Consider the following 27,326-nt stretch of genomic DNA (forward strand, 5'->3'; position numbering starts at 1 on the left):
TAAAGAAGTAAATGTGCAAAATTTATTATGTTCTTCAATGAACACAGGGACATAAAGTTTATAAAATTAGATCACATCTTCAAAATAAAAAAAAAGATTATATATAAACACCAACAGTTGCTTGTTACAATAAACAACAACCCACATGAAGCTCAAAACCAGTTTACACTAAATCAATTTCTTCATAAAAAATAAGCTACTTTTAAAAATTACTTCAGAAGAAAGTGGTATGCAAATTGAAACATTATTGCAGCATATCCTTAAAATTTGTACAAAGAGAAGTCTGTTGGCAAAATGAGACTAAGCTGAAAAAGCTTTGAATGACAAGCATCCTCACCATTCTGTTAATAGGCATTTTCTAAATTCAACTTGGGTCCTTCTAATTACAGAAATAAGTTTCCTCCTTGTTAAGAGAGATTCACATTTCTAAGTACAATTGAATTAGAAGTAAATATTTTACACTTCTGTTTATGTAGCCATGGGGAAAAAAAAATTAATCAAGAATATGCCTCTTAACATGCCTTGTCATTTAAAGTAACAGTATTCTTTAGTTTCTTCTTTCAGTGTACATCTGGCTTGGATGGTCATTGGTTTTTATCCTAAATGCAGTGCAAAACAAGTTGACCCAACCTCTATTTACAAAGAGCTTCTGCTGTGAAATTTTTCTTTATAGTGAAGTGAAGTGAACCTCTTTCGAGCCTTTGCCCCTCCCCATACTTGCCCAGATTACTGAGTGCTGTGCGAGAAGAGCGCCCTGATGCAGGGACACAGATACAGGAACACGCAAGTGGGCACTGGGAGCATCCCACAGCCATGGCCACAAGGAATTCTACAAGGAGGCTCAGAGGAGCCACCTCACTGAGGCTACTATTGGTCTCTTTGCATCTTTTGCTCTGGAACAGCTGAGCCAAAAAACACTGCCTCTAAGGGGGCTGGAAGAGAATGTCAGAAAAGTTATTAAAATTGTATCCGTCATCAGTTTCCTTCTGCCTGTGTAAACATCGTTAAGATTCAGTACTAGAATTTAAGGCTTCTGTCAAAATACACACTGGCATTCAAAACAAACCTCTACGATGGCAAGAAACTCTTCTTGTGGAACAGAGTAGGCTTTCACTGAGGTTATCAGGTTCAAGTAGATAAAGCGTACAGATCTGCTCCTCTTTACACAGATGGTATTCTTTTTATCATATGATGAAAAGTCAGTTAAAATGGTGTAAGGTACGAGGAGTCAATTGTGTTTTAACTTCAGTCAGCTTGCAGCACGGAGGGTATGTAACTTTCCACTAACAAAGCGCAGATTTGGAAACCTGAAGACAAAGATCCCAAAGTCACGCTGTGTTCCTTAGGCTGCAACTTTCATAACAGAAAAGTTTTAAGTGTTTATTACACTGCCAGTCCCATATATGAATTTTAATTTCTTAAACGTTATACTATTTCCTTTTCTAGCATTTCTTCTGACACTTTGCTCCCTGAAGTATCATCATTAGAATAATTTCCTGAATCTCGACTGCTCTGTTTAGAATGTTTGTAGTCTTTAAAATCAGTTTGATATATTACTTCTGTGATGAGAGTCTCAATTATAGAACAATTTTCTATTGGTTCTTCTGTAGTTGACAGATAAGGACTGCTAGACAGCTGTCCTCCAAAACCCTGCAAAAAGAGAAGCAGAAAAGAAAGAGATGAACATTCATATATAATACCTAAATAATGATTCCATTTAACACCACAGCTGTACAAATCTGGTTTATCGTATTCAGTAGCATCATGAGGTTTTCTACCTATAATATGCCATTTGATTCCCTAAGTTCACAAACTCAAAGTTAGGATGAAGTTTAGTTGCATTCATATAGTCGAACACTAAAGAATGACTCTAACATTAATCTTAACTCTTTTGCTATGCTTGTAGTTGTCAATCATCTATATAACTGCAATATTTCATTGATTATAGCCTTATGAGGCCACACAAGAACTAAAGGAAAATCCTAATTTAGAACACTTTCAAAGATCATGTGGTAGCACGGGAATGACAGGTGTGTCTTTGCAAAGTCTACAAATCATTATCAGTTATAAAGCAAAGTTTGAAAGAAGAAAGAAAAAGCGAGCTGCTGCAGCAGGATACCAAGCCTTATACAGCTCTCAACAGTGCACTGCTCTGGATCCTACATGCTTTAAATCTATTCTCTGAATTGGTCATTTATATCAAATCCATCACAAAAGGTTCTAAATATGCAGTATATTAATTATGTTACCGGTATTCTACTGAACAAACCGGCTAAAATGCTGCCTTACAAATAAATTAAATTCAGATTAGCCCTTGTAAACTATGAGACTGGTTTTAAATTACAACTTTATTCAGAAAGCTGTGTATACTACATATCGTAGGAGCTTCAGTGAGATGACGACACACGTTAGGAAGGCCATACACTGCTCAACATCAATGTTCTGAGAGACACAGAAGAAAGTACAGTGAAAAGCAGTTCTTGCTACATTTCAAAATATACCTACACTTACGTGTTGCCCTGTTCATTCCAGAACAGGATCCCTACTAAGTACTACCTGTGCCAAACTAAGCTGGAAACTGGACAACATCTGCCTTTTTAGAGACCATCCAGGCCGCTAGATCAGGAGATAGTAGAAGCATTTGCTGCCTGCTACACTAAAATTTCCTCTAAAGACTGGGCTTGCATTTTTGCCTCCTCTGAGTTTTAAAGGATGGCAAAAAGGCTAAAGCATGCTCTGCCAGATAACACAATGGGAAAACGTTTCTGGTCTCACGTAGCAGGGCAAAAGTACATGATCACACTGGGTAGACGTGCACACTCTCTGGAATGAAGGATCGTTAGCAACACTTTTGCACAGACAGAAGAAAAACACATACAAGTGAAAATATTTGCTAATCGCAGAATTCTAGAAATTGATACTACCCATTTTTTCCATAGGAATTTCTGCACTTCGTTAAAACCTATATAATTAATCTTGGCGCACCCATAAGACCACAGGATAACAGATAAACACTTTTTCATAATATTTTCTGTTCATTTTTCTAAAAATACATCTGCTTAATGAATGAGAAAAATACGTCTCACCTCTATGTTGAAAGGAGGCTGGCATGACGGAAAGAACACGTATTTGATTTTACTGTAGACTTGATACAGGGCAAAAACAAGCAGTGTAGCCACAAGACAGACAGCAATCAGAGCCGTTACAAATGTTGCTAAAATGATCAGAGGTAAAATTTTATCTGAAAAAGTGAATAAAACCCATTCAGTCTAGGTATTCATAAACTACAAAGATTAAAGAACAGATTATCTCCAAATCTGCTACAGTATTTATCATAAAATTTCACATTTCTACAGTACTATACCCAGCTATGATGACCATTACAAAAATGATGCCATTCCAGTATCTTAGTTAATTTTATTAAAAACACAGCACAAAATATTTATCCAATATAAGAACACAGGCATTTGCAGACAGGATCAGAACCAAGATCCAGTTATATTCCAGTTATATGTTGCTATTTCACAGCAGGACAAAAAGGCTGCACATAGACAGCTACTATGAAGCACCTGATGCATGTAAATCTATTGCACTATTGCTTGTGTACAGGGTCTAACCCCAAGGAACATAATATGTAATTGATAGAGCTCTCTCCTTTAAAAAGGCAGAGATACAGGAGTAAGAATTTCCATGGGCTATGGAGTAAAAATGGGCAATTACTACAGCAAAGCTGGCCCATGGCTATTTAGCCAGGAAATTATTAGAGTCCCTAAACTTGCAGGATCTTCAGGGGCCAAAAGCATCCAAATGGTTTCTTGGACAGGAGAGGAACTCCAATTGTAAGCTTCAGATGACTACAACACAGCCAATAGACAGAAGGATCATCCAGTGAGCATCTATTCCTTTCAGATGCTTATCTAAGAAGGAATCAATCCTAAGGCTATTGCAGTTATTTTCTACACTGGTGGCCTAGACACTAGCTTAGCACAAGATTTTACTTTGTCAGTATAGAAAGGCGAGATGAATTTCACTTCAATGCTTAAACATGGTGTCATCAACTTGATGACACCAAGCTGAATGGTGCAGTTGATTAGCTTGAGGGAAGGGACACCATCCAGAGGGACCCTGACAGGCTTGAGGAGTGGGCCCATGTGAACCTCATGAAGTTTAACAAGGCCAAATACAAGGTCCTGCACCTGGGTTGGGGCAATCCTCAGTATCAGTACGGACTGGGGGATGAATGGATTGAGAGCAGTCCTGCCGAGGACTTGGGGATACTAGTGGATGAAAAATTGGACATGAGCCAGCAATGTGTGCTTGCAGCCCCGAAAGCCAGTCGTATCCTGGGCTGCATAAAAAAAAGGGGCCAGCAGGTGGAGGGAGATGATTCTGCCCCGCTACTCCACTCTTGCAAGACCCCACCTGGAGTACTGCATCCAGCTCTGGGGCCTCCAGCACAAGACAGACATAGACCTGTTACAGCAGATCCAGAGGAGGGCCACAAAAATGGTCAGAGGGTTGGAACACCTCTCCTAGGAAGAAAGGCTGAGAGAGCTGGGGATGTTCAGCCTGGAGAAGAGAAAGCTCCAGGGAGACCTTATTGCGGCCTGTCAATATTTAAAAGGGGCTTATAAGACAGACAGAGACACTTTTTACCTGGGCCTGTAGTGACAGGACAAGGGACAATGGTTTTAAACTGAAAGAGGGTAGGTTTAGATTGGACATAAGGAAGAAATTCTTTACAAATGAGGGTGGTGAGACACTGGAACACATTGCTCAGAGGAGTTGTGGATGCCCCATCATTGAAAGTGTTCAAGGTCAGGTTGGATGGGGCTTTGAGCAACCTGATCTAGTAAAAGACGTCCCTGCCCATGGCAGGGGGATTGGACTAGATAATCTTTGAAGGTCCCTTCCAACCCAAACTGTTCTATAAGTCTATGGTCCTGCATTCCTGTATTAACCCAGGAACTGTGGAAAACCTTCTAACAGGCTAGGCTCAGTTCCAGGACTTAAGGTCAAGACCTTACAGTAGAAGGAGTTTACATGACAGAATCCAGCTTTTGATAGTAAAATATTGTAGTCAAAGAAACCTTTTATCTGTATAGTCATAAACTATTCAGCGCTTAAGTTCAAGAGTCTTGCAAGCTTCCTTCTCCCCTCCACTCTTCTGCTTCACAACATATTCTCTGGCACTACCTCAAACAAACAAACTGAAGGGAGTTTGAACACACTAAAATTAATACATACCAGGAGACACTTTACAAATAATCAAGATGAGACAATTGGGTCTTTTTATCTCTATTTCCAGTTAGTACGAATGATCAAAGAATGAAAGATTTCCACACTCAGATGTAAGTACATATGGGAAGTACAGGGCATGATCTGTATGACTGCATCTCTCTCAATATAGAGTTTTGAATGTACTGCTTGGTCTTACATAGGATCATTATAATAGAAGGATATGGGGAAGACTAATAACTAACTAGTAAAATAAATTAAAGAATTTCCCTTATGAAGGTAAAAAAAGTAGCGAGGACTACAATATAAATGAATCCTAAGACCTTAAGATGTGAGAAAGTAGCATTACTATTATTACATTTTCTTAGCTTTAAGTGAGTTTTTCTAGTGTTACAGCCTGGTAACAGAAGATAATTGGCCAAATTAAATTCAACAGATAACTTGCTCTTGTGTTCTGAGTGAGTGTAATCCATCTACAAATGTATTCTCATTTTGCACAAAGGTGAGTTTTCAGCTATAATGAGTCTGATGATTTGTCTCCTCACGCTTTAGCACAGGACTTTTTAAAATTTAATTCATTCACAGAAGAATTAAGACAATTTCAAGAATAAAATACTCTTGAAAACATAGCATTTAGTGATTCCTTGCACCCTCCTAAAAATATGTTAAAAGTACTGGAAATTAAAGCTTGCCTATTAACAAGTCATTGTACAGAACTAAGTTTAATTCACAATCATTACAGTTATTAATCTGAGATAACTTCTAAACCAAGTTGTGTCATGGAATAACCAGAATGTAATTATGATCAGGTCAGAACAGAAGCAGTTTATTAATTTAGCTATAGGAGAGAACACAGAACAGCAAAGTGACAGACTGCTGATACGGATCTCTGCCCAACTAAGTACTAACTCTGTGAGGCCATTAAGTCATGCTGCAAATATTTTTTAACTAATGAGACCTGCAAAGGCCTATCAAGGGTTAACAATTTTAATTCCAGAGCTGTAACAATTCCCAAGCTCTTCCTACCTCCAGGTGTTTTGATGCATTCCTCTTTGCTGTAATGACTGCTTTTGTTGTAAACTTCTGAGAATGCTTGTACTTTTACACAGTACAAAGTCGAGGGTGTTAGATCAGAGACTGTCCCTATTGTCTGTTTTATCTCTTTCATTTTGATTTCCTCCTGAAAAAGAAAAATTGGAAGAATAAGATGCACGTAAATAGTACAAGAGTCATTCAGATTAGAATTTTGGCCTCTGCTGAAGAAGTAATTCTGTAAGAAGTTAGACGTTGTTCTGCACTTGGATTAAATAAAAGAAACCACACAACTCTCTCCTAAGCAAACACATTCAGGAAACACTTACAGGCAAGAACCAACTGCTTTCACCATACCGAAATTTTACAGTTCAAAGCTGTGTGCGAAATGAAACTTCTTCCTGTTGCAGTTTGTTTTCTTCTCTTCTTCCACGCATTTACACATACACATTTACCAATTACTGTAAAATATTTTACTATAAGAACCATGTAAAGAATATGGAAAGATCCATTAAAACGGTAGCTAAAAGCATGCAAGACTTCACTGTTTTATGATACGTATAGCTATAAAACTGCAAATACAAAAAGCAAAGAATTTGAGGGGCCGGAAGCTACATTAAGACGGTGCACAGAATCATACCGTGAGAAAGACGGCATCACAAGAACCCTACAACTTCTATTCAAAAGTGAGCCATTTAGCAGCTTGTACAAAACTCAGTGCAATTCTGCAAATCATTACATATAGCCACATCAATGGAAAAAGATTTAAATCTCAATTACTTTGTGATAAAAGTTGTCTTGACCAGATTTTTAAAAGAATCTTTCAGAAAAAAAACCCCAAACTGATTGCATGATTGATGCACCATATATGTGTCTCTTTTGAAAATAAGCTTCTTGAGGAGAACTCAAACTCAGTATTTAAGTCATAACAAATTTTATATACTGTTTTAAGTATAACTAGTTCATACCTCATTATTCGACGAATTCTTCCAATACAGAATCCGGTAAGACAAGTCATAATGGTCCCTCATGACTTCATTCTCAGATCCTCCTGGAGGAGAAATCTGGATATGGAGCAAAACATCACTGATGTCCACCTTTACACCAGGAGGGCCAATTTCATCTTAAGACATTTTAAAAAAAAAAAGTTAAAAATAAGACTGAAAGAATACAAATAAAAATATTGCATAAAATACTGTAATTTAAATCTATGACAATTTTTAAGAAATGTATACTTAAAAGTCTAGCTTGACTAATAGCTTTATTCAGAATCTCGAGTCCTGAGAAATATTTCAATTATTTTGTCTTTCCACATTCATATGTTGCTTCTCAAGTTTCAGTGACATGAAATACACAGACAGTGGGACTAACTCTGTGCAAGTCAAACTACCAAACAATTCTTAATCTCATCAGGATACGGGCCCTCTTTTTCACATATACCTTCTTTCACAGTTATAGTACAGTTGAAAAGTTAGAAGCATTACAGTTTTTGTTTTCTTTTGTTGAATTATTTACCTAGATCACTGTTATCTTATTAAAGAATTACCTAATTACCAAGAGCTTGGACAAGGGAAAGCTGACATATAGAATAGCAATTGATTCCATCTTCAATATGGAAGGCAATGGAATATTACCTTACATATTAGATAAACATTTCTTGATGTTTATGATGGATAACTTTTTTGAAGTCAAACATTTTAGTAAGGTCACATTTCTCACAAAATCAAAAAAGTGCAACAAAGATAAAAATTATTATAATTCCACTCTGGAGAGTGTTACATATTTTTGACTTAGACGTCACTATCATTTAAGAGTGCTTTTTCACAAAGCTCTTCAGGGTTGTATGTCAATGTAATACTGCTTCAGCACAAAATTCAGGGGTGCACTGTGCAGGGGTAGAGAGGAGTTAAAAGCAGATGCACAAGAAAATAGAGCAGTGGATTCCAAAATTATTTGACTTTGGCATCATTTTTCTGAGATATCAAGAAGTGCTTCCTGTCAATGGCAAAAGTCAGACTAGGGATATTTCTAGTACAATCTCACACAGTGATTAACGTAGTATACAGTGAGATTATAAAATGCCATATAAAGGTTTGTGGTTTAATTTTTTAAAGCAAATTATATGATTCTAAATATAGTGAAATACTGGCTGTGCTGAATAGAGAAGACCATGGAAAAACTCCTGTTTAACTTGATGAGGCCAGGATTCCCAACACAGTTTCTGTAGGGGAACTACGTATTCAAGTTTCATTAACCTAGCAAGTTTCTTTTGCCAAATAACAACATTAGGTACAAGTTTGTTGAGAAATGGAAATTTAAGAAAACACATTTGCTTACTTGTTATCAGAGGATCTACTTTTACTTCATTAGAAAAACATGATTTATTATATTCACTCATGGCCTGCACACGGAGATAATAGAATCCAGAAGTAGTAGTGATGATGGATGAGAAATTGCATTGAGTATCAGTGATGTTCTCACATCCGGGTACATTGAGCCATTTCACTGAGTAATCATCATGAAGTTTCTTTAGATACCCACTGCAAGAGATATTTTAATAGTTTCTCATGTGAGGTCCTTGAACTCTAAAAAAAAAAAGGCATGTTCACTTGTGCTACATAGGGTTTTTTTATTTTTGGAAGAACAGGCCCCTTCGAAATTCCTCATATTTAGAGTACTGTTTTTTCATTTATAACTGAAACAATGAAGTTAACTGGATCAGGAAATACAAATTAGTGCTTTAATCAAGCCTCAATAGAAAAATTATATATCGGTTTTAGAAATTTCTAAAATCCAAATTAAGATTTTTGATATAGCTCTACTGAGTCGATTATTTTTCTGTCATGCCAAAGGAATTCCAGAAGAATGCTAGAGGTATCTCTCCTCTTCATTTAGATGCTGGCCACAATATTTGTGCAACAACTGGATATTGAGATACAGGTTTATAGACATGATGGGTTTTTTTCTGTGTTGGGATCTGACCAGAAGTAATCAAATATGTGGACAATTGAAACCTTGAACACTTGCATTTTTGCTCACTTCTAGTCATCTAATTTCTTCATATTCAAAAAGATACGAAGCGATGCAAACTTCACATCTTTTAAAAATGTTACTTAGCATATATTTAGTAGTCCATTCCATCAGCTATTTAACACTCTTAAAAGAAGCCTAGTACCCTGAAATTCTAGGATATGATGTTATATGCAATCCTTTCAATAGCCACACTGTGTCCAGATGAGGTACCCAATGTTTCAATGAATACATTAAGCCACTTTTGCTAAGTATTTCACTTTAACTTCTAGTAACTATTTGCAAAATACAATGGATGGCATTTAGAATGACATAACCTGTTTAAACAGAGATATGGAAATTGTTTAACTCACATGAGATACTGTACATTGTAGCTCACATATTGTTTATACTGATTATTCCAATGCAGATGAAATTTCATATTCAAAGCAAGAACGCTCACATTTTTTGCACAGAGTAGGTCATTCACTGCTCAAAATGAAAAGAAAAGGAAACGCACAGTTACTGAAAAGCTTTATATTATGTACACCAATTTCTCACTGAATGGGCATTTCTCATGTAAATGGCCATGGTACACTTTCAACAATTGAAAAAAAAATAAATTGTCTGTTTTCATTATAAAGATGGCAAATCAAAGTCTGTGATATATACAGCATATTAAGCCTTTAGTGAAAAAGAAAAATCAATTAAAAATCAATTCAGAAAAAATTAAGTACAGAAACATTGAGATTAGTAGAAATAAACTGCTTCAGCAATAACTCGATGAAAAATGTGTACAATACACACGCGTAAACATAAAGTAATTTTGATGTACCATCCATTCAATCTAATGTTTGACTTTCTACATTCCCACACTGTTATTTTTTTCCTGAAACAAACATTTAGAAGTACTTAAACTGACACCTGAACAGCACACAAAAGAATTTGAATTTAGACATGCAAAACAAGCAACTGGTGGCAAACTGCCACTAAGCCATTCTTCAGAATCTGTAACAATAAATTCACCAAGGCTTGCATAAAACCAATATTTTTTTAAGCTTAGCTTAACTTTATATGCATTCATTTAGTGCCAAGCATACAAAAGGCTTTTGTTTTGCCTACATAAACATCCTTTTCCTCCTGATTCAAAGTCACAAATTCAAAAATATCCAGTTTTCCAAAATACAGAAAGAAGTTTTTGCAATCCAAATTAAAGGACAGAATTTGCCTCAGAGCAAAAAATCTTTTTGTACTATTAAAACTCTAATATTGATAGGTGACATATTTTATATTGATTTAAAATAGAAAATGTACATAACTGTCAAGATTGCTGTTATACCAAAATGTGTAGGAAGTTGGCACTTCTGCATATTTCTATTGCTTTAGAACAATTTATTTTCCAACAGTTTAGACTGGAGTAATCATTTCAAGATAAAACAATTTTACTCTGTACCTTTACGGGTAGTTTTTACACAATGAATGGGACTGAATAAGCCTTCTTGCAAGTCCAAAGGAAGAGTTGCTTGAACTTTCAAACAATAGGTAGTGTCTGGTGCAAGATCATCAATTATGTCAGTAGGAAAAATACTTTTACTTCTAAACTGTAAGAAACAATTGCAAACAGCATATGAAGATAACTGTTCTTCCTGATGAGCTGATTTTTAAAGTATATTTCTTCCTCCGCAGGTTTCAGCCCATTTATATAATATGCCATCAAAAAAGCTAAAGTAGGGAATGAAGGACAATATATGAGCTGAATAAATGCTAAAGGGAAGTTTCCAACTTAGCCACGTGATTGAGAGGAAGGAACATATCGTGCTCCTTCAACACATGAAAGTGGGGAGGGATTGCGGCACCGCTCTATATGACGCCTAACTCACCACACATATATTCAGGCACATACGTAGAAGAGGAATAGTACACTTCTGTCCCTCAATTAATTGAATAAATGCTCTCCCCTCCCCCTCCTGTTACTTCCCTGCTTTTGGTTTACCAGGCTTTTCAGTGACTGACCTTTGTACACAGCCTGTACTTAACTTAAAGCTTTTTTTCCCCCTTTGATGTGTAATGATTATGACTAGGTCTTCCAAATGAACACAGATATCTCTTCAGTTCCTACCCTCATCTAGCTGGCACCCATTCCCCCAAAAAGATAAAAAAAAGAAAAACTGTTTCTACCTTGGTCTTCACAGAATAGCTCTATCTGCTGTGCGAGAAGCACATTATCGCTTGGAAACTAGTTCACAATTACAAGACCTCAAAAGAATCCCTAAAAACCCCCAACCTACAGTGTAAAAACAAAGAACTCAGTTAATGACACAGGACAGCGTATTGACAGCTGTAGTCAAGCTATATGGTCTCAGCAAGATCAAATTAGCCTCTTACCTCTCCCCTCCCCTATATCTACGCCTTACTCTAAATGCTTCTTCCCACTGCCTTGAACTCTTTCCCCTCCCTGTTCCTGCTGGCTGAGGGTGGCTCCTGCTTCAACACATCTGAGACTGTTTCACCTTCTTCCTCATGCATTGAAAGTGGCTCCAGCGTTTAACAGAAATACAAACTCTTATCACAAAATATCTAATACAATCCTCTAGTAAAAACAAAACCAAAAAACCCCAAGAAAACACCCCCTCCCAACTTTTAAACTGCATAGCAACAGTTATACATAGTTACATAATTAAACAATTCCATTTTAGAGCATGAAGCAATTAAAGTATATCTCTGACAGTTATGTTAAGGTTAAAAAGCAAAAAGACCCAAGTGATCATACCTCTGCATTTGAAGAATTTTCCCAGATAACTAGATTATATTTAAAACGTAGATGAGCTATCCACATTTTTCGGACCTGATTTGCTTCTGGAGGAGAAACCTTAATTTTTATGACTCCATTTGTGGACTGCAACTCTATTCCTGGGGGACCGATCTGAGCTGCAAATATTAAAAGAAAAAAAAGTCAAGGATGACTATTTAAAGAAAAAACACCAAAAAAGTCATTTACATTAATAAAGCCACAGTAACTGCCTCTAGTATCTTATTTTTAATTCTTCTGAGGCAGTAACAAGATCACAGTAATTGCCTATAGGATCTTAGTTCTCATGAATCTCAGGCAGTATCTAATAGAAATCTAACCTAATGAACAACCACCGTTACCTGGTTCTAAAAGCAGTAGAGGTAAAATGCAATATTACTAGTGAATGTTTTCCAGAATCTGCAGTGAAAATCAGTAGAAGTTATTCTAAAACATGCAAGGCAAGAAACCTAGCTCAAACAAATCAATCCAACATTGAGGGAAGGCTTCAGTACCATACTATACTGTAACTACTGAAAAGTCACAAGGTCAGAAGAAAACTTCCAGAAAAGTTCACTGTCAAAAAGGATTTTTCTGAAATCTAGAAAAATACAAAGTGACAGAAAATTCTGTCAGAAACCAGCATCACTTAGAATACCTTCCACTTTCCAGAAAAGGAGAGAATCATAACATTCCAGGACCTACAAATACCTTATATTACGTTAAGGTTGAAAAAACCACTAGCTCATGTTGTTATGAGCAATGGAAACCACACGCAATTTTTCCCACAATAATGTACTGAAGGACATTTAACTAAAAATGTTACAGTATATAAGGAGTTCATACCTATGAAATACGGAATCATTTCAAAAATGCTAGACCATGGAGACACTTCTTCCCTTCCTTCAGCCCTTAAACGCACTTGATGTGTATCATAGTATTCAGTTATTGCTGAGGAAAAGTCACATTCTGTGCAAATAACTTTTTGACACCCAGGCAACTCCTTCCATTCTGTTTCATTTGTCTCAAAATCTTCAAACCTGAAATAAAGAAAACGCCTCAAAAATGAAACCAATACACAATTTAAGTCTTGAGATTCTTCTTCCTTTTCTTCTTAATGCTAATAAATTTCACACCATTTAACGCTGTTTTATCAGCAGCACCAGTGTAATCAGTGTTATCTACTTAGTTACTCTGGAATTCATATCGCCATTTAATTAATTAATTTAATCTATTAATTTATTAGTTTAGCCTTATTACCAAAGGTTAACTATCAGTCTGCAAAGTCTGATACCAGTTTGCTTTATTCACCGTGTAAACACACAGTGTCAGAAAACAGCGTCAAAGAACTGTCAAAATCCAGAATTATATCCTTAGTACATGATCCTAGTCTGGCAATGATTTTATAATTCATTGGAAGAAATTTAAAAGTCTTGATGGCAAGAATTGCTTAAGAGCATAAAAGCAGCAAACCCCCCCAATTCTAACATTAGCAAGGAATGTAGATTAGGGGAAAAGAAAAACACAAAGGAGAAAACTGGAGTTCAGCAATAAGTGTTGGAATAATTAGCTTTACAGAAGCTATTTTTCTTGTGAGTTAACAGACATCCATACCTTATTTAAGAAAGAGACATTTCATATAGAAATTAAAAATGTCCTGACCAAAAAAAAGAGGCACAGACTTGAAGTAGTAATTGTTTATCCTCAACTCCTATCTTTCAGACCAGTATTATGTTTTTAAAATAAAACTATTTTCAAAGCAGCTGTTTCTCATCTACACATTGAAGAAGGCAAGCTATTTTTTTTTTTAATCCAAAAATCATACACCAGGATATCCTAAAATCAAGAACTTAAGTGATTTTATCTTAGAAGTGTTTTTTCATATTTACTTATCAGGAAAGTGCCACAAAATACCAAATGTACATGTATATGCATGCATAAGTATTGGTATATGAAACAATTGAAGAAAACCAAGCAAACATTTAAGAACAAAAAGGAAATTGTTTTATCTGGTGATTAAAATTTGCAGATTAGAAATCTGGATTCATAAACACTGACAAATTATTCAAAAGCTACACTGAAAATTCTCTCAAATTCTCTGTGTGTGTGTAGCCACAATGTAGCTTAATTAAAAAACAAAAATAGAGAATAAATAAATCTAAATACTACATTTCTAAGTGTACCGGTTAATCTTCTCAAAGAACCACTCTAGTATTAAGCATTACTACCAAGTGTGTTCTCCATTTATAACACGTCGCTATCAGTGAACAATCTAATTTTACATATGAATTAGACAAACAAAGGACAATACTAGGATTCCCCTTGAAGACTTAATCTTCCTGGCCTCTACTTTCTTGATTTCAAAAAGTCTCTAGAAGTTTTACATGGCAGTACCAAGAAGCGTAGTAATTAATTAATATGCTCTTCTACACAAATAAGCATCAGACATTTCTGGCTTAGATTAAAGTTACTACTTACCACCGGTATTCTGCTGAAAATGTCACATTGGTATCATTCCCAGTGTAGTTCCACCTTAGAGTGAAATTTGTATTTACAACATAGACCTGAATATCCTGCGGACTCTTCAGATTAGTTTGGCCTACAAGAAAGTAACATAAAGGTTTATAAAGATTGGGATAAACAACTTGTACATAACTTAAGAATAACTTACTTTTGTTAAAAAAGTAGAGAGTTATAGTGAAATGAAATAACAATAAACATAAGAGTTAAGAAAACCCCATGCTACTCAAACGGCACTTCAATATATAGCTCAGGGGCTGTGCATCAGGTAGCTCCTTTGCCTATTTGACTATGCAGCTCTTCCCTCTGTGCTTAAAGTCTTTCTCCCCACACCCCTTTAAAAAAGTATATACAGTTGTAACATTCAAGGCCTGTGTTCACTGTCATGGATTGATTATAAGCAGTCTGAATGCATTTAAACCAGTATTTTATTGGTTGGATTCAACATCTGGATCTCAGCTGCAGAGTGCTAGGGATCGACCTAATGCTGTCATTTCACAGTTGCGGAACAGATTGAGCACAGCAGACTTGTTTTATGTCGCGTGTTACTGCCATAAATTCAACGTATTGAACATAAATCCCTTTCAGTGATGCTTCATCACATAGCAGATCTTGTATCTTGCTCATGGTAATCCTCTGTTTTCTTTTACACAAAGAACAGTGCATAAAATGACTTATGGAGGGCAAGGGCTAAGCCTCAGGCACGTATAAGAATGCCCATAACATCAAGGGAAGGACCAGACCATGAGAAGAGAAGGCTTAACAGGCAGATTGCCAACAGGAGGGAAGCATGCATGCTAGAATCATCTGCAGGATAGCTCTCTCTCCTCTTTTCCACCTTTCAAAAATAATTATTAAAAGAAACCCCAACTGCCTCATAATTACCTTATGTTCCACTTCCTAAAGAAGACTTCTTTACCATTGACTTTGAGATATGCAGAATCCTAGGTGTCCCATTTGGTATACAATTCAGGTATCAGAGGATAGATGAAAGTAACAATGCTGTGGGAGAAGGAATTATTCTGATACTAAGGAAAATTAAAATTTATCTAGCTATTTATAAGGTACATTTTGCTCTGAATTACTTCACACCAGTCTACGGCACTGCTGCAAAGCAGTGAGGCTAAAAAGTTACAATCACGGCTGAAAGCTTGGACTGAAAGTTTTCTAGTACTAGAAACTAAACCAGACTGCGGCTTATAGAGCAAAGGGAAACAGTGTGAAGGCACAGGGAATACGCGTGAACTGAGGAAACCTCAGGCAGAAGTCACTAAAATTATACCAAAACTGCCAAATAAGCAGCCATATCCAGATTTACAGAGCTTAAGCTTCATCTAAGTTCTTCTGCCTGGTATCCTATACTAGGTATCTTTGACAACCCAGGCTATGTACCATTTAGGCAGCGCATACTTCTGTCCTCTGACTAACAATGCACTTTCAATTTCTAACATGTCAGGGGAAAAAAAATAAAATCAACAAAATAATAATAATAATAAATCACCACGCATCTCTCTGACTTGACTTCCTATTTTAACCAGTTGTGTGTTACACTATTAATCACTTCCCAATGGCTACAACTTCTAAAAACATATGTTAGTGACCATCACTCTGAAATTGCTTTTTGATGTCAGTCTAATATTGGATTATATTAGGAAGAAATCAGAACAAATACATCCTATTTCACCTGGGCAATCAAAGTCTGCTTGCACATCTAAATGGTTATCCTGAATTTGATTTTAAGAGTAGCTCTTCATTGCAAAAACTATTTCATATTTTACATGATGATCAAGTTCTCTTTATAAAAAGGAAATGTGCGTGGAAAAGCAATCTATAAACTGAAGTCTGCAAAATCCTTTTGGAGAACAGAGTTAAAGTGGTATCCACAGACTACTGACTTTTGGAAATAATTCCTGAAAGCACAAAACTTGAAAGGAAAATAATTAAATAAAACCTTGTGGATCTCACTGCAGAATTTATTTCCACAATGCACAAATCTGTTACTCTTCTAAGCTGACAGACTAAGATGCCAAACTACATTTGATCATCAGAAAATAAGAAAGCAAAGGAAATAACTAATCTTTTTTCAGATATTTATCCAACAGATGGCTACAGTTCAGCCAAAAAGCTTATGATAACAAAGGCAGCTATTTCAGATTTTGGCAAATAATAGCAATTTTGAATATTTATATCCCCTCACAAAGAAAATACTCAATTCATGGGAAAACATTATTTTCACTTTATTTGAGAATGTTTGCATTAAATTTAAGAATCAAAAAGCCTGGAACAAAAAAATTCCACCAGCTCTTAATCATAATTTTAAAAAAAAGCACACCAAAAAAAAAAGCACAACTCTGCTATTACCAGAGAAAGTATAAGTCTGTCAGAGCCACCTGAAAAAAAAAGTAATAATTTGTTTGAAGAATACCACCACCTACAGTAATTGACAGATTGAATGTTATAATCTTGCTTAGTAAAATTCATTGCCTTATGACCCAGTGGAAGATTATTTAAGTGTTGCGATACAGCATAACACTTTCAATTTCAGTTCTAAAGAAACATCAACAGATTGACAACTTTTGCATTTAAAGTGCAGGGTAGTGCTTTTCCCTGTAAATATATGTATTCACGTATTGGCAGAGACTTAAAAAATATCATTCATACACTCAATCTGTTTAAATATTTATTTGTAAAAGATCTTAATAAACAGTATGACAGAAAACCTGTTTCAAACCATCTTTTTGGAATGTAGTTCAACTGCTGATGTTTGAATAGCCTCCTAAAGCAGACAGAAAGAGAGATACAGTTTCCTCAGTTCTCTAGCAGCACACATACCAGGTTTAAAAACCTGCCATGGCAGTACTAAACAGAAGTCTTTACAACAGGAGATTCCCAAGGTAGATTCTTTACCCTGAACAACACAGAACCTTGGAGTAAACCATAAGAAGGTAGGATTAGATAACATAGTATTAGCCGAGAACCACACTGCACCTACAGAGCTCCAACGCTGATGAAAAACGCTACTGTATGTTAAGACTATTATTTTTGTTTGCCTTGGGTAGAAAATCAAATATTCACTGCACTTCCAGAGTATCTTTCCCACATTTTCAAATCCTTATCTTATACACAGCGTGAAGCTTTACAATAATTCTTACCAGACCTTTTCCATTTGAGGTCAGATAGGAAAAAAGAAGTCTGAAAGCAGAAACAAAATCGTTTCAAGATTCATGTTCTAACCAGATATACTTTTTCCCCAAGTTACAAAAAACATGCTGATGTAAGACATCGAACTAATGTTTTAAGCTAGGCCAGCTTTTTCTAAAGCTGGTAAATACCACAGCAAATAATCATATCCTCCCTCTGGATACAAACAGTATTGTAAAAATACAGCTCTGCATTCTGACATTTGGAAGAAGATACAGTATTACAGTCCTGGAGTAAGAGCACACACAGTGAATTAGACGGGATTTATTCCAGAACACCTTTGGTTAAAGGCCCAAAAGATGACTGTCACATGTCTCAGATTTGACTGCCTCTTTCTCCGAGAACTTCCTCATGCAAGTTTGTCAAGATGGAGTCCAGCCTTGTTCATTTACCCTTTTTTTAATCCTCTTACACTGCTGAAACTAGGCATTAAAAGCTGTTTTCAGCTGCATGTGATAGCCTTTTCAGAACTTTAATAAACAGAAACATGCTATTCAGAGACATTACCTGTAAAATTAACTTAAAATCCACTACAGGGTTAAAAGTAACTTCTACCAATTACTCAGGGAGGACCCTATAGTTTCCAGGGAATTTTCAGAAAGTTGTTCAGTGTTATGTTCAACAACAATGTACAAGCGTGAGCACTTGCGGTCAGTGCTCAGCAATAGTCAAAAAGGGAAAAAAAAAGGTAGAAATTGATATGGAATTAAGGGAGTAAAGCAGAAAGCTTAATGTCATTATATAAATTCATTATAGACTTATCTTCAACACGGTGTGCAGCTCTAGAGTGCCCACTCTCATAGGCAGATAGCAGAACAGAATAAGGCAGAGAAGGGTGACAAGGACAATCCAAGGTATCGAACAGCTTCTGTCCTGGGAGGAACCAGACTATGACTCTTTAGCCTGAAAAGGAGACTGAGGGGAGAATATGACAGATCTACAGACACCTAATGAGTGGCATGGGGAATGCAAGCAGCAAAAGATTGTTTGCTGTCTTCTTAACACAAAGCCGGAAGCATCAAAAAAAGCACCACTCTGCTCTAAGCAAACAAATGAAACTGCTGCTTCATTGAACGCTTAGTCAATCTGTGGAATTCCTTCCCCTAGGACTCTGTGAATGCTCAGCTCTTACCTTGCTTATGAACTGAGAGTCAACTACGAAGTCTTGATGCTATAGGTTGCTGTAACACTACGTTGTGAAGTGTCACCATATCCTTGGTTTTTTATTCTTTCCTACTCTACTACCAACCGCTGCTATAGATGAACACTGGACTAGACAGCCTTTTGGCTTCATCTGGTATAAAACATAACAGAAAAAAAAAAACCGAAAAAACCACAACGCTCTTTGTAGATCTATCTCAAGCTTGATTAGGTACTTTCCTAACTTTCCCTGGTCAGAAAACCAGATTATTGCTTCAGAAGGATCTCCCAGTCCTGACAGACAACCCTGATAATTCAAACTATCTTCACCAGGAAATCAAATTTCTTATCCAAATCCAAATACCTATTTATTGAGGGTTCCAGGTCACAATTATGCTCTTTCATCTGTTCACTCCATCTCCTGTTGCAGGTAAAAAGAGGGATATAATCAGAGTGCCAACTATAATTTATACTCGGAGGAATGTCTTTGGTTGAAATTTGTTTAATGATCACCAATTTACATTTTAACACTTCCTAATCACCCATTCATATATTGGAAGCACAGAAACGGAGCTAGAAGAAATCTTGCAAGATCACCTATATTTCACATTGGAGAAAGCAGGTGGCCAATTCTACGTATATCATCAGATGTTTGCGTAAAGAAGTCCTATGGTTTCCACCACTGCATAATCTATTCTTACAGGCCTCTAATCTCCTGAAATATTTTGCTATCTTTACCATTAGAGATTAGGGAAAGCTTTTTGTAAATCAAAAGCAAAGAACTCCCAAATCAGATTTCCTAGTAGATTCTATTGGAGGTCTGGATCTTTGCAGAACAGATTCAAGTTTCCTTACAGCAAGGATGCTTGCTTAGTTGTTGTTCATAGTCCACACACAACAAAGAGTTTACAGACTGCAAAACCCAGAGTCTTAACCTACGTCTCCTCTAAGCACATTTAGCCCATGTACTTTTTGTCTATGGATATTAAAGCACACTATTCTTTATGTCAGACGTATTTGAAAACTATGTTAAACATGACTAACGATGAAGAGAAAACTGAATGGCAGCAACAATTCTTTTAGTCTTCCTTTTAAGCCAAATTTTCTAGCTTTCTGAATGACTTTTATTGTTCTCTTCTTTATTCTCTCCAAATGGTTGAACTTACTTGAAACAGTATACTTCAGAAAATCACAATACTCCAGCTGCGATTAATAAATGGAAGTCTAGCTTACAAGACACACGACCTAACCTTTTCATTCTAATTAGCACTGCTGTGCCCCAATACTTTTGGGGTTTTCTACAGCATAGCACTTAAACTTCTACACATAATTTAAAAGGCATTGTAACGTTGCTCCCTCCCCGCCCCCCGAACTGATATTTAGACCATCCTTTGTCATCCTCTATTTGCCTCAGTACACAGCCCTGCACACATTCTTTTTCAATACCACTGTACTTTTTTCTAGAGTATTTCTCCAGTTTGTCAGGATACTTCTCAATTCTATGCCTGCTTTTCAAAACAATTGTGAGCTCCTCCCACTTAGTTATGTGTGGATTTAATAAGCTTACACTGTTCTATCACACAGATTATTAGCAGGTCCCCACTTGATACATCCTTCCCTCTTGACAGCGAGCTGTAAAAAATTTTGACGAGCTGGAAAAATCATACTGAAGCAGTTTAACATTTTTTCCAGTATGCTTAAGAGATTAGTATACAATATAGATTCAAAAGCAATACTAAGCCAAAATACATGCAATTGGAGCTCCTCTATCCGCCTAGCCTTTTATTTTAGAATAGCAGAAATTCAGGTTGATTTAACATGACATTTGTTCTCAATACTACAGACACGCATCGGTGATCCACCCATCCATCCTTTCACATAATACTCCCTGTTTCCAAGAAGACTTTTGTGTTTGCTTCCTTAAATTAATTTCTTAAATCCCAATGAACAGCAATCCAGGAATGAAGGAGTAAACTCAGTAACGTTTAATGACCAGAGAAATTTTGTGATTTAGCTAGAAAACAGATATGCAAAGTAATATCTAAAAATCAAGACTTCTTCCTGGTTTATTTTACTAATGATTAAAAGCCAGACATTTAAAATTAATTCATGTTTCTTCACTTAAAGCATGATGACACTTTGGTGCTGAGGACAACATTATAAGAGATTAGATTCTTATGGAAAGAAGAGATTAAAGACAAGAAAAGTTTTTCGCACAATTGCCTATCTTCCTTTCCCTGTCAAATTTTAATAAACTAAAATAAATACAAAACTGTTCTAATAAATAAACATCACTGCTTAATTTATAATATTTTAATTAATATTTTCAATAAATAATGGTTGAAAACAATGACGATTATATAACATTACGGAATAACAAACGCCATTCAACAACAGAAGAAAGTAGTCTTAGCAAGACAGAAATACACTCCCTCAGGAGATGACAAAGGGGAAATCCCGTGAGGAGTACATAATGGCTCGCTGTTTATCACATTAAGTATGTGGTAGAACCAATGGAAACTTTAAGTCAGCCTTTCAGTATAGGAAGGAAAGGAGGCCTGTTATATGTGATATTAAAAAAAAAAAAAAAAAAAGGCGCAAGCCACAACCAAACACACACACCAAAAATGACCCAACTGTTACTGGGCAGAAAGGTGCTCTAGAGAACCAGGGAGAACTCTTACTGCAAGAACTTTTATACAGGAGCAGCAGAGAAGAACTGCTGGTTTTGACAAGGCAGAAGGTGAGAGGTCGCTGTAGCAGAGCAATTACTTCTAACTCTAGTAGTAGTATGTGGCATGTTAGTCATTTGCTATAGTATGTGTGGGTTAATCAAAATAGCTGCATGTATCACAATGGTTCCAGTTTGGGGATGGAATTTGGGGCTGATGCACAAAGAATTCACCTACAAACCAAATGGCTGAAAAAAAACAAAGAGGAGAGGTCCCAGAGCTGCTTCTCTGCCTGAATCCTACCATGAATGCAAAGTGTGGATCCCAAAACCAGCCTCTCTCTAGTCTTCTTTTAGGTATGCCAAACCAGAACTATACAATCTTATACAGAATTCAAGAGTTTAGGTGGCATCAGAAGCAGCATGCACACACTAGCCCACAGCTATAGTATTTCCATTATCCAAACTAGTTTAGCCCATATACTCTCTGTTGCATGTCACGATGTCCTGTAAATATACAGGAAGGTAATTTACAGCTTATCTGGGTTGCACAATACCTCCCCCTTGAAGAATGTTTTGTACAATAGTTGTTTCTTTCTGCTTAAGGATGTAAGAAGAGGCACGTTACTATCCTGTGTGAGGAAATCCTCATCTTGCAATTTTACTTTTCTCATTTCCTTATTTATACTTTAGGCTCTGAGAGGCCTTTCAAACAAATCAATACGATTCGAAAACCCGTTTGCCCCACACTTAAGCTACAGCCTCTAGGATTCCGAGATAGCAGGAAACCCTGAAGCAGACAAGATGAAGACAGCTACTTAACGGTAGAGTAAAACCCAGGGCATGTGATGGAAACGGAGCCCCGCTTACCCACGCAGACACACCTATCCGGACCCAAGGCCTGGATGCCTTTGCATCCCCGCAGCGGCGCCCACGCAGCGGGCTCCGGGACCACGTCCCCCCCTCACACCGCCGCAGGCCGAGGCACCGGGCAGCCGCTGCAGGACGGAAGCGGGAGTACCCGCAGCCGCACGTCTCGGCGGGGGGCTGCCGGGGGCACCCGTGCCGCGCCACCCGCAGCAGGGCAGCAGCGGCACAACCCGCGACCCACTCTCCACCCTCCCCCTTGAGAACGGGCACCGCACCAGCCGCCGCCCGGGTGCCGTGCCGTGCCGTGCCCTGCCCGCTCACCGGGACCCACCTGCGCAGTGGAGGGGCAGCGCGACCAGCAGGCAGGACAGCAACGCCGCCACGGCCGCACGCCCCACGCCAACCATCGCGGCCACCGCTCCCCCGTCCATCCGTCTCCCCTCAGCACAACCGGCGCCCGGGCGGCTGCGCATGCGCAGGCAGCCTCCGCGCCGCCCTGCCGGGCGGGGCGGGGCACAAAACGCCGGCGGGGGGGGCTACGTGCTGGCCGGGCTTGGTGTCTGTCTGTCGTCAAAGCGCCCGGGGAGCGGCTTACTCTGGGAGACTGGTGCCCCCTCAGGCGTTTATTCTCCGGTAGCGGCAACGCGATGTGTCGCTTAAGGAGAGGGAAGGGAGGTTGCGCGTGTTCCCGGGTTCTGCCCCCCCCCCCCCCGCCGTCTGTGACAGGGCGCGGGGCGCGCGCCGGCAACGGCGCTTGTCGGCGCGGCCGTTAGTCGTCGGGCCGGTGGCGGTCGCGGCGGGCGGCTGCTCGCCCTGCACACGGACTTGTCCCTCACGCCCGGTTGAAGCAGCAGCCGGGAGGCCAAGCCCCGGTGCGTGGGCAGAAGCGGCAGGCTGTGCTGATGTGCCCGCGCTTCCCAAGTGGGTGTAAGGAGTCTCCCTCAGAAGGTCGCTTTATCAGGTGTAGGCATAACTCTCTATTCATATCTGCACACAGCAGCCGCTGCGTTGCTGGATGTGGACGAGGTAATGCGAACTAATTTTGTTGCCGGTGTGGGCTGGTGGCCTGGTGCTGGCAGGGCAGATGCTTGGTGTTCTGGTTCTTGCAGGCCCGACGGGACTGCTGCCCTCCAGGGCAGGGGTTAGTGGTTGTGCAACCATCATGCGCTATCTTCACAGCACTCACATTTTCTCCCTTTGTTCTGCCCTTGTCTGGTCACCGTTACTCCATCCCAACCTATAAATGTTAATGGAGCCCATTCACACACCTCACACAAAAATGGCCCGTTCTGTTTAATCAAAAATAAAATTAAAAATCAGGAAACCACAAGATGCGTTAGGTCACGGAGAGGGAACATAATTCCTCTCATTCAATAGTTAGGGCACTTGTCTGGGGGGAAATCCATGCAGTCTGCCCTGGTTCTTGAATGTTTGAATGAACGCTACAGTGAATATTGAATGCAGCATGCATGCTACAGTCCTTGAAGTGGGGCTTGGACCCAGCTCACTTTTTGCAGACAGGAGTTCTGGGTTTATGTATTCAGGGATGAGGATTTGAAACTCTTATAGGCAAAGGTCTATGCCCTCTACATCCTAGGTGTTATAAACATTACATTTTTTGTTGCTTAAGGAGATAACAATCCTTCCAGACATACTTCTGGATAAAAGTGTTCCTAGCTGCTGTTGATGCCTCTTCTGCTATGAGGTGCTACACATACTCTGAGCATGTCTACTAACCTTAGGCATGTTAAAAGCCAGTACCATTAGTATCTAACTGTGCTTAAGAAATGCAGATGCTATTGGTTCCTGTAAATGGATGAATGTATATGCAGCATTAGCCAACTCAGAGATGTAGAAGCTGCAAACCTGTCCTATCAAAAAACCTGATGATTGAGAAGAGGCTGATACAATTACAGTGAAGGCTGTGGACAAGAAGTTGTGGATAACCATGTCCTTTGAAACACACGGTGTCTAATATTACCTAGTATGCTACAGGTGCCTGTACATAGCACAGTTTCTTTAAAGAAAAAATAGTTTATGGAGTGTTTAAACAATCAATGTAATTTTAGTTTCTGGTTTCTATTATTAATTTATTTGGATCAATAAATATGCAATGCAATAAATATATAATGCAGAAGTGTATTTATTGTGTAACAGAACTGAGTGAATAATAGGCTATTAAGTACCACTCGGTGCAGGCCATCATATCTGTCATGATTGTCATACGACGTAGTCAATAGACAATGAGGAGAAAGTGTGTTGTGATGAAAGTAACAAAGTAGGACATAATATGTGAAATATTGTCAGCTTCACCACAACTTGCTGTGTGATTTTGTGTAAACTGATTGCTCTTTAAGGCAAAGGCTGTTATTTATCCTTTTCCCAAAGCTGTAAAAAAAAAAAGTCAGTATATTAGTGTTGCTGAAGTACCTTTGAAATCTCAACAAGAGGATCTCAAAGCAACGTTCAGCATAGCTATTGTACTGTCAACGCTCTTTGATAAATGAGGTGAAATGACAACCTTTTATTAGCTCGTAAATATTAGGAATGCCATTATCAGGAGACAAGCCTTTCCAGTGGCTGTCACGTTCCTGTTAGTCTGCTGTGAACAATTCTTTGGTAATTTTCTAATATGGTTCTTGACTGGCCACACAACAACAACTAGGGCTCTCCAGGTTGGCAGTCTCCTCGAGAAGGAACCCAAATGACCTATTGTTATGTTCACAGTGTTAATGGCTGACACCAAACAGGCCTTCACTTTGTGCATCACTGATGCTGTGCTTCTCCAGCTGAGGAAGACACCCACCGTCTCACGGGGTCAAACAGAGCCGATACTAGACAGCTCTTTCCCATCATAAGATGGGTGTTATTGCGTATAAGCAGCAGGCTTGTCCCACAAGGGTCGCTCCACCCTTTCCCAGGTGGTGCTGGATTTGCCGTACATGTGCAGATCATGTGTACAACATATGCGCACAAGGTTGATTGTTTCCTGGAAGCGTCGTATTTTCTGATGCACAGGCACTTAGGGGAACGCTTGCACAGACACCTATAAGAAGCACGCTGCTTCTGTGCCTGCAGCCTGTTGCTGCAGAGATCTGAGCAACACCTGGAAGAAGGGTGAGTAGGAGCAGGCTGCTGCTATCAGAGTGGTTCATATGGCCTCTCTCAGCTTCCCACACACTCTTGAAACCAAGATAGGGAGCCCAAGGCTATGGGCTGTGGCAGCAGCACTTGCTACATGGTGAGAGGAAGGCTTTGGACAACTGAAAATTTTTTGGTGGCTGAGAGTATGTGACTGCCAGCTCTTGGCTAGCACGGTCATCAAGTGCTAAAAGCCGAGAGGTGTACTTAGTACGTGTTTTTCCAGTCTTAGTGGGAGGAAAACTATGCCCTTTAAAGTTAGGAGTTGGCTCCAGGAATTATGCAGAATATTTTCTTGCAAGATATAGGGTACTGTGATACTAAAATGATGAGTTTGGTTAAAAACATCTGTTAGGCAGAGCTGATCATGATAAAGTCTCCTCAGCTATGAAAGCCTTGCCAGGAAAAAAAAAAAGATCCATTCTGCACATGAAGAGTGAGCTATTACTGAGATAAGTGATGCATTATGGTTGAGCCTGTACAAGATAAATGCATGGATATAACCTGATGCTTAGAGGGATATATTGTTGCAGGGCATTTCTGACCTTGAGTCAGTTTTGTTCTATGATAATTTGTTACCTTGTGCTCAGGCAGTTTACAGGGAAACATTTTTAGGGCAAGTTATTTATGTAAACCACACTTCACCGTAACAATTTTGCAGTCTAGATCATGAACTACAACTAGCTCACTGGTTTATTACTGGTAGAAGTATTTAGTAACCTAATAAATATAAGTTTGAATGCAACTTCCTCACTGATATTATAGAAGAAACAGAAACTGGTGTTGACACAATCTGCTAGAAGAGAAGCTCTGACTCCAGTACGCAGACAACCAAACAGAAGGGAAGACAATGTGTGCTCCTGTGGTCTTCAATGTCAGTACTAAAACATACGTGTGATGGAGGAAACTAAGCCATGCTGGCTCCACTGAATTTGTTTCAACTGGCTGACAGACAAAGGAGAAATCATTTGCTTGTTTCTTCTCATGTCAACTCTGGAACAGGATAAAAGAAACAAATACAGTATTTCATCTTGTTTGAAAAGCATAGAAACATAGGTTCAGGAAGGAAGGACCTTAGGGAGTCCAGTGGTTCATTGTACAGCCCCAGGGTAGGTAGGATCAGTTGTATCTACCCCCTTCCTAATGAACACTTGGGTTTAGTTTTTGTTTGTTTGGTTTGTTTGTTTGGTTTTTTTAATATGCCACTTCTCAGGCAATATCTCTTATACTTTTTCTGTTTTCATCATTAGAAAACTTTTCCTCATGTCTGCCTTGTTGCAGTCTTGTAACCGCTTTCATGTCTGTCATGCCCATATAGCATAGATGATTCATTTCCTGTTTTCAGAAGCCTTTCACATTTTTGAAGGCTGTCATTATGTTACCATCAGACTGCTTTTTGCCAGACCACATAATACCATCTACCGTCACAAAGCATGCTTTTGTCCTCCTCCTAACTTTTCCCAGCATTGGATATCACTCTCCACATGGCCCTACTAGTGCTAAATAGCTGGAAGGATTATTTTATGTGTTTCGTGGACTATAGTGAAGTTTGTGTATTTTGTATGGCATTTGCCTCTTTCACAACAGCGAGGCATTGACTCATTTATAGTTTATGACCCACTATAAGCCCCACATTTGTCTCCTTTCACCTAGACCAGTTTTCCTTAACTTGTCTGCGACTATCTTTTAAGATATTATGAAAAAATCTTACTAAAG

General features: G+C 38.4%; 1 protein-coding gene across 1 annotated transcript; it reads right to left on the minus strand.

Annotated features, from left to right (window-relative positions):
• On the minus strand, positions 1-22,942 carry IFNAR1 (interferon alpha and beta receptor subunit 1). The gene is made up of 11 exons (XM_050892509.1): positions 22,801-22,942; positions 14,546-14,666; positions 12,914-13,107; positions 12,050-12,207; positions 10,733-10,880; positions 9,654-9,768; positions 8,608-8,810; positions 7,239-7,393; positions 6,265-6,418; positions 3,087-3,241; positions 1-1,650 (listed from the first exon to the last, which is right to left on the minus strand). The coding sequence occupies exons 1-11, from the start codon at positions 22,940-22,942 to the stop codon at positions 1,426-1,428; spliced, it is 1,770 nt and encodes a 589-aa protein (XP_050748466.1). The 3' UTR covers positions 1-1,425.
• Positions 22,943-27,326: the final 4,384 nt, after the last annotated feature.

The sequence above is a fragment of the Gymnogyps californianus genome, chromosome 1 (assembly GCF_018139145.2).
Source record: "Gymnogyps californianus isolate 813 chromosome 1, ASM1813914v2, whole genome shotgun sequence".
Lineage (NCBI taxonomy): Eukaryota > Metazoa > Chordata > Aves > Accipitriformes > Cathartidae > Gymnogyps > Gymnogyps californianus.

Coding starts and splice junctions, on each gene's coding strand:
- IFNAR1 (XM_050892509.1), bottom strand. CDS start 22,942: ATGCGCAGCCGCCCGGGCGCCGGTTGTGCTGAGGGGAGACGGATGGAC. Junction 10,881..12,049: donor AAAATTCTTCAAATGCAGAG/GTATGATCACTT, acceptor TGTTTCTTACAG/TTTAGAAGTAAAAGTATTTT. Junction 9,769..10,732: donor TGTAAAAACTACCCGTAAAG/GTACAGAGTAAA, acceptor CATTTTGAGCAG/TGAATGACCTACTCTGTGCA.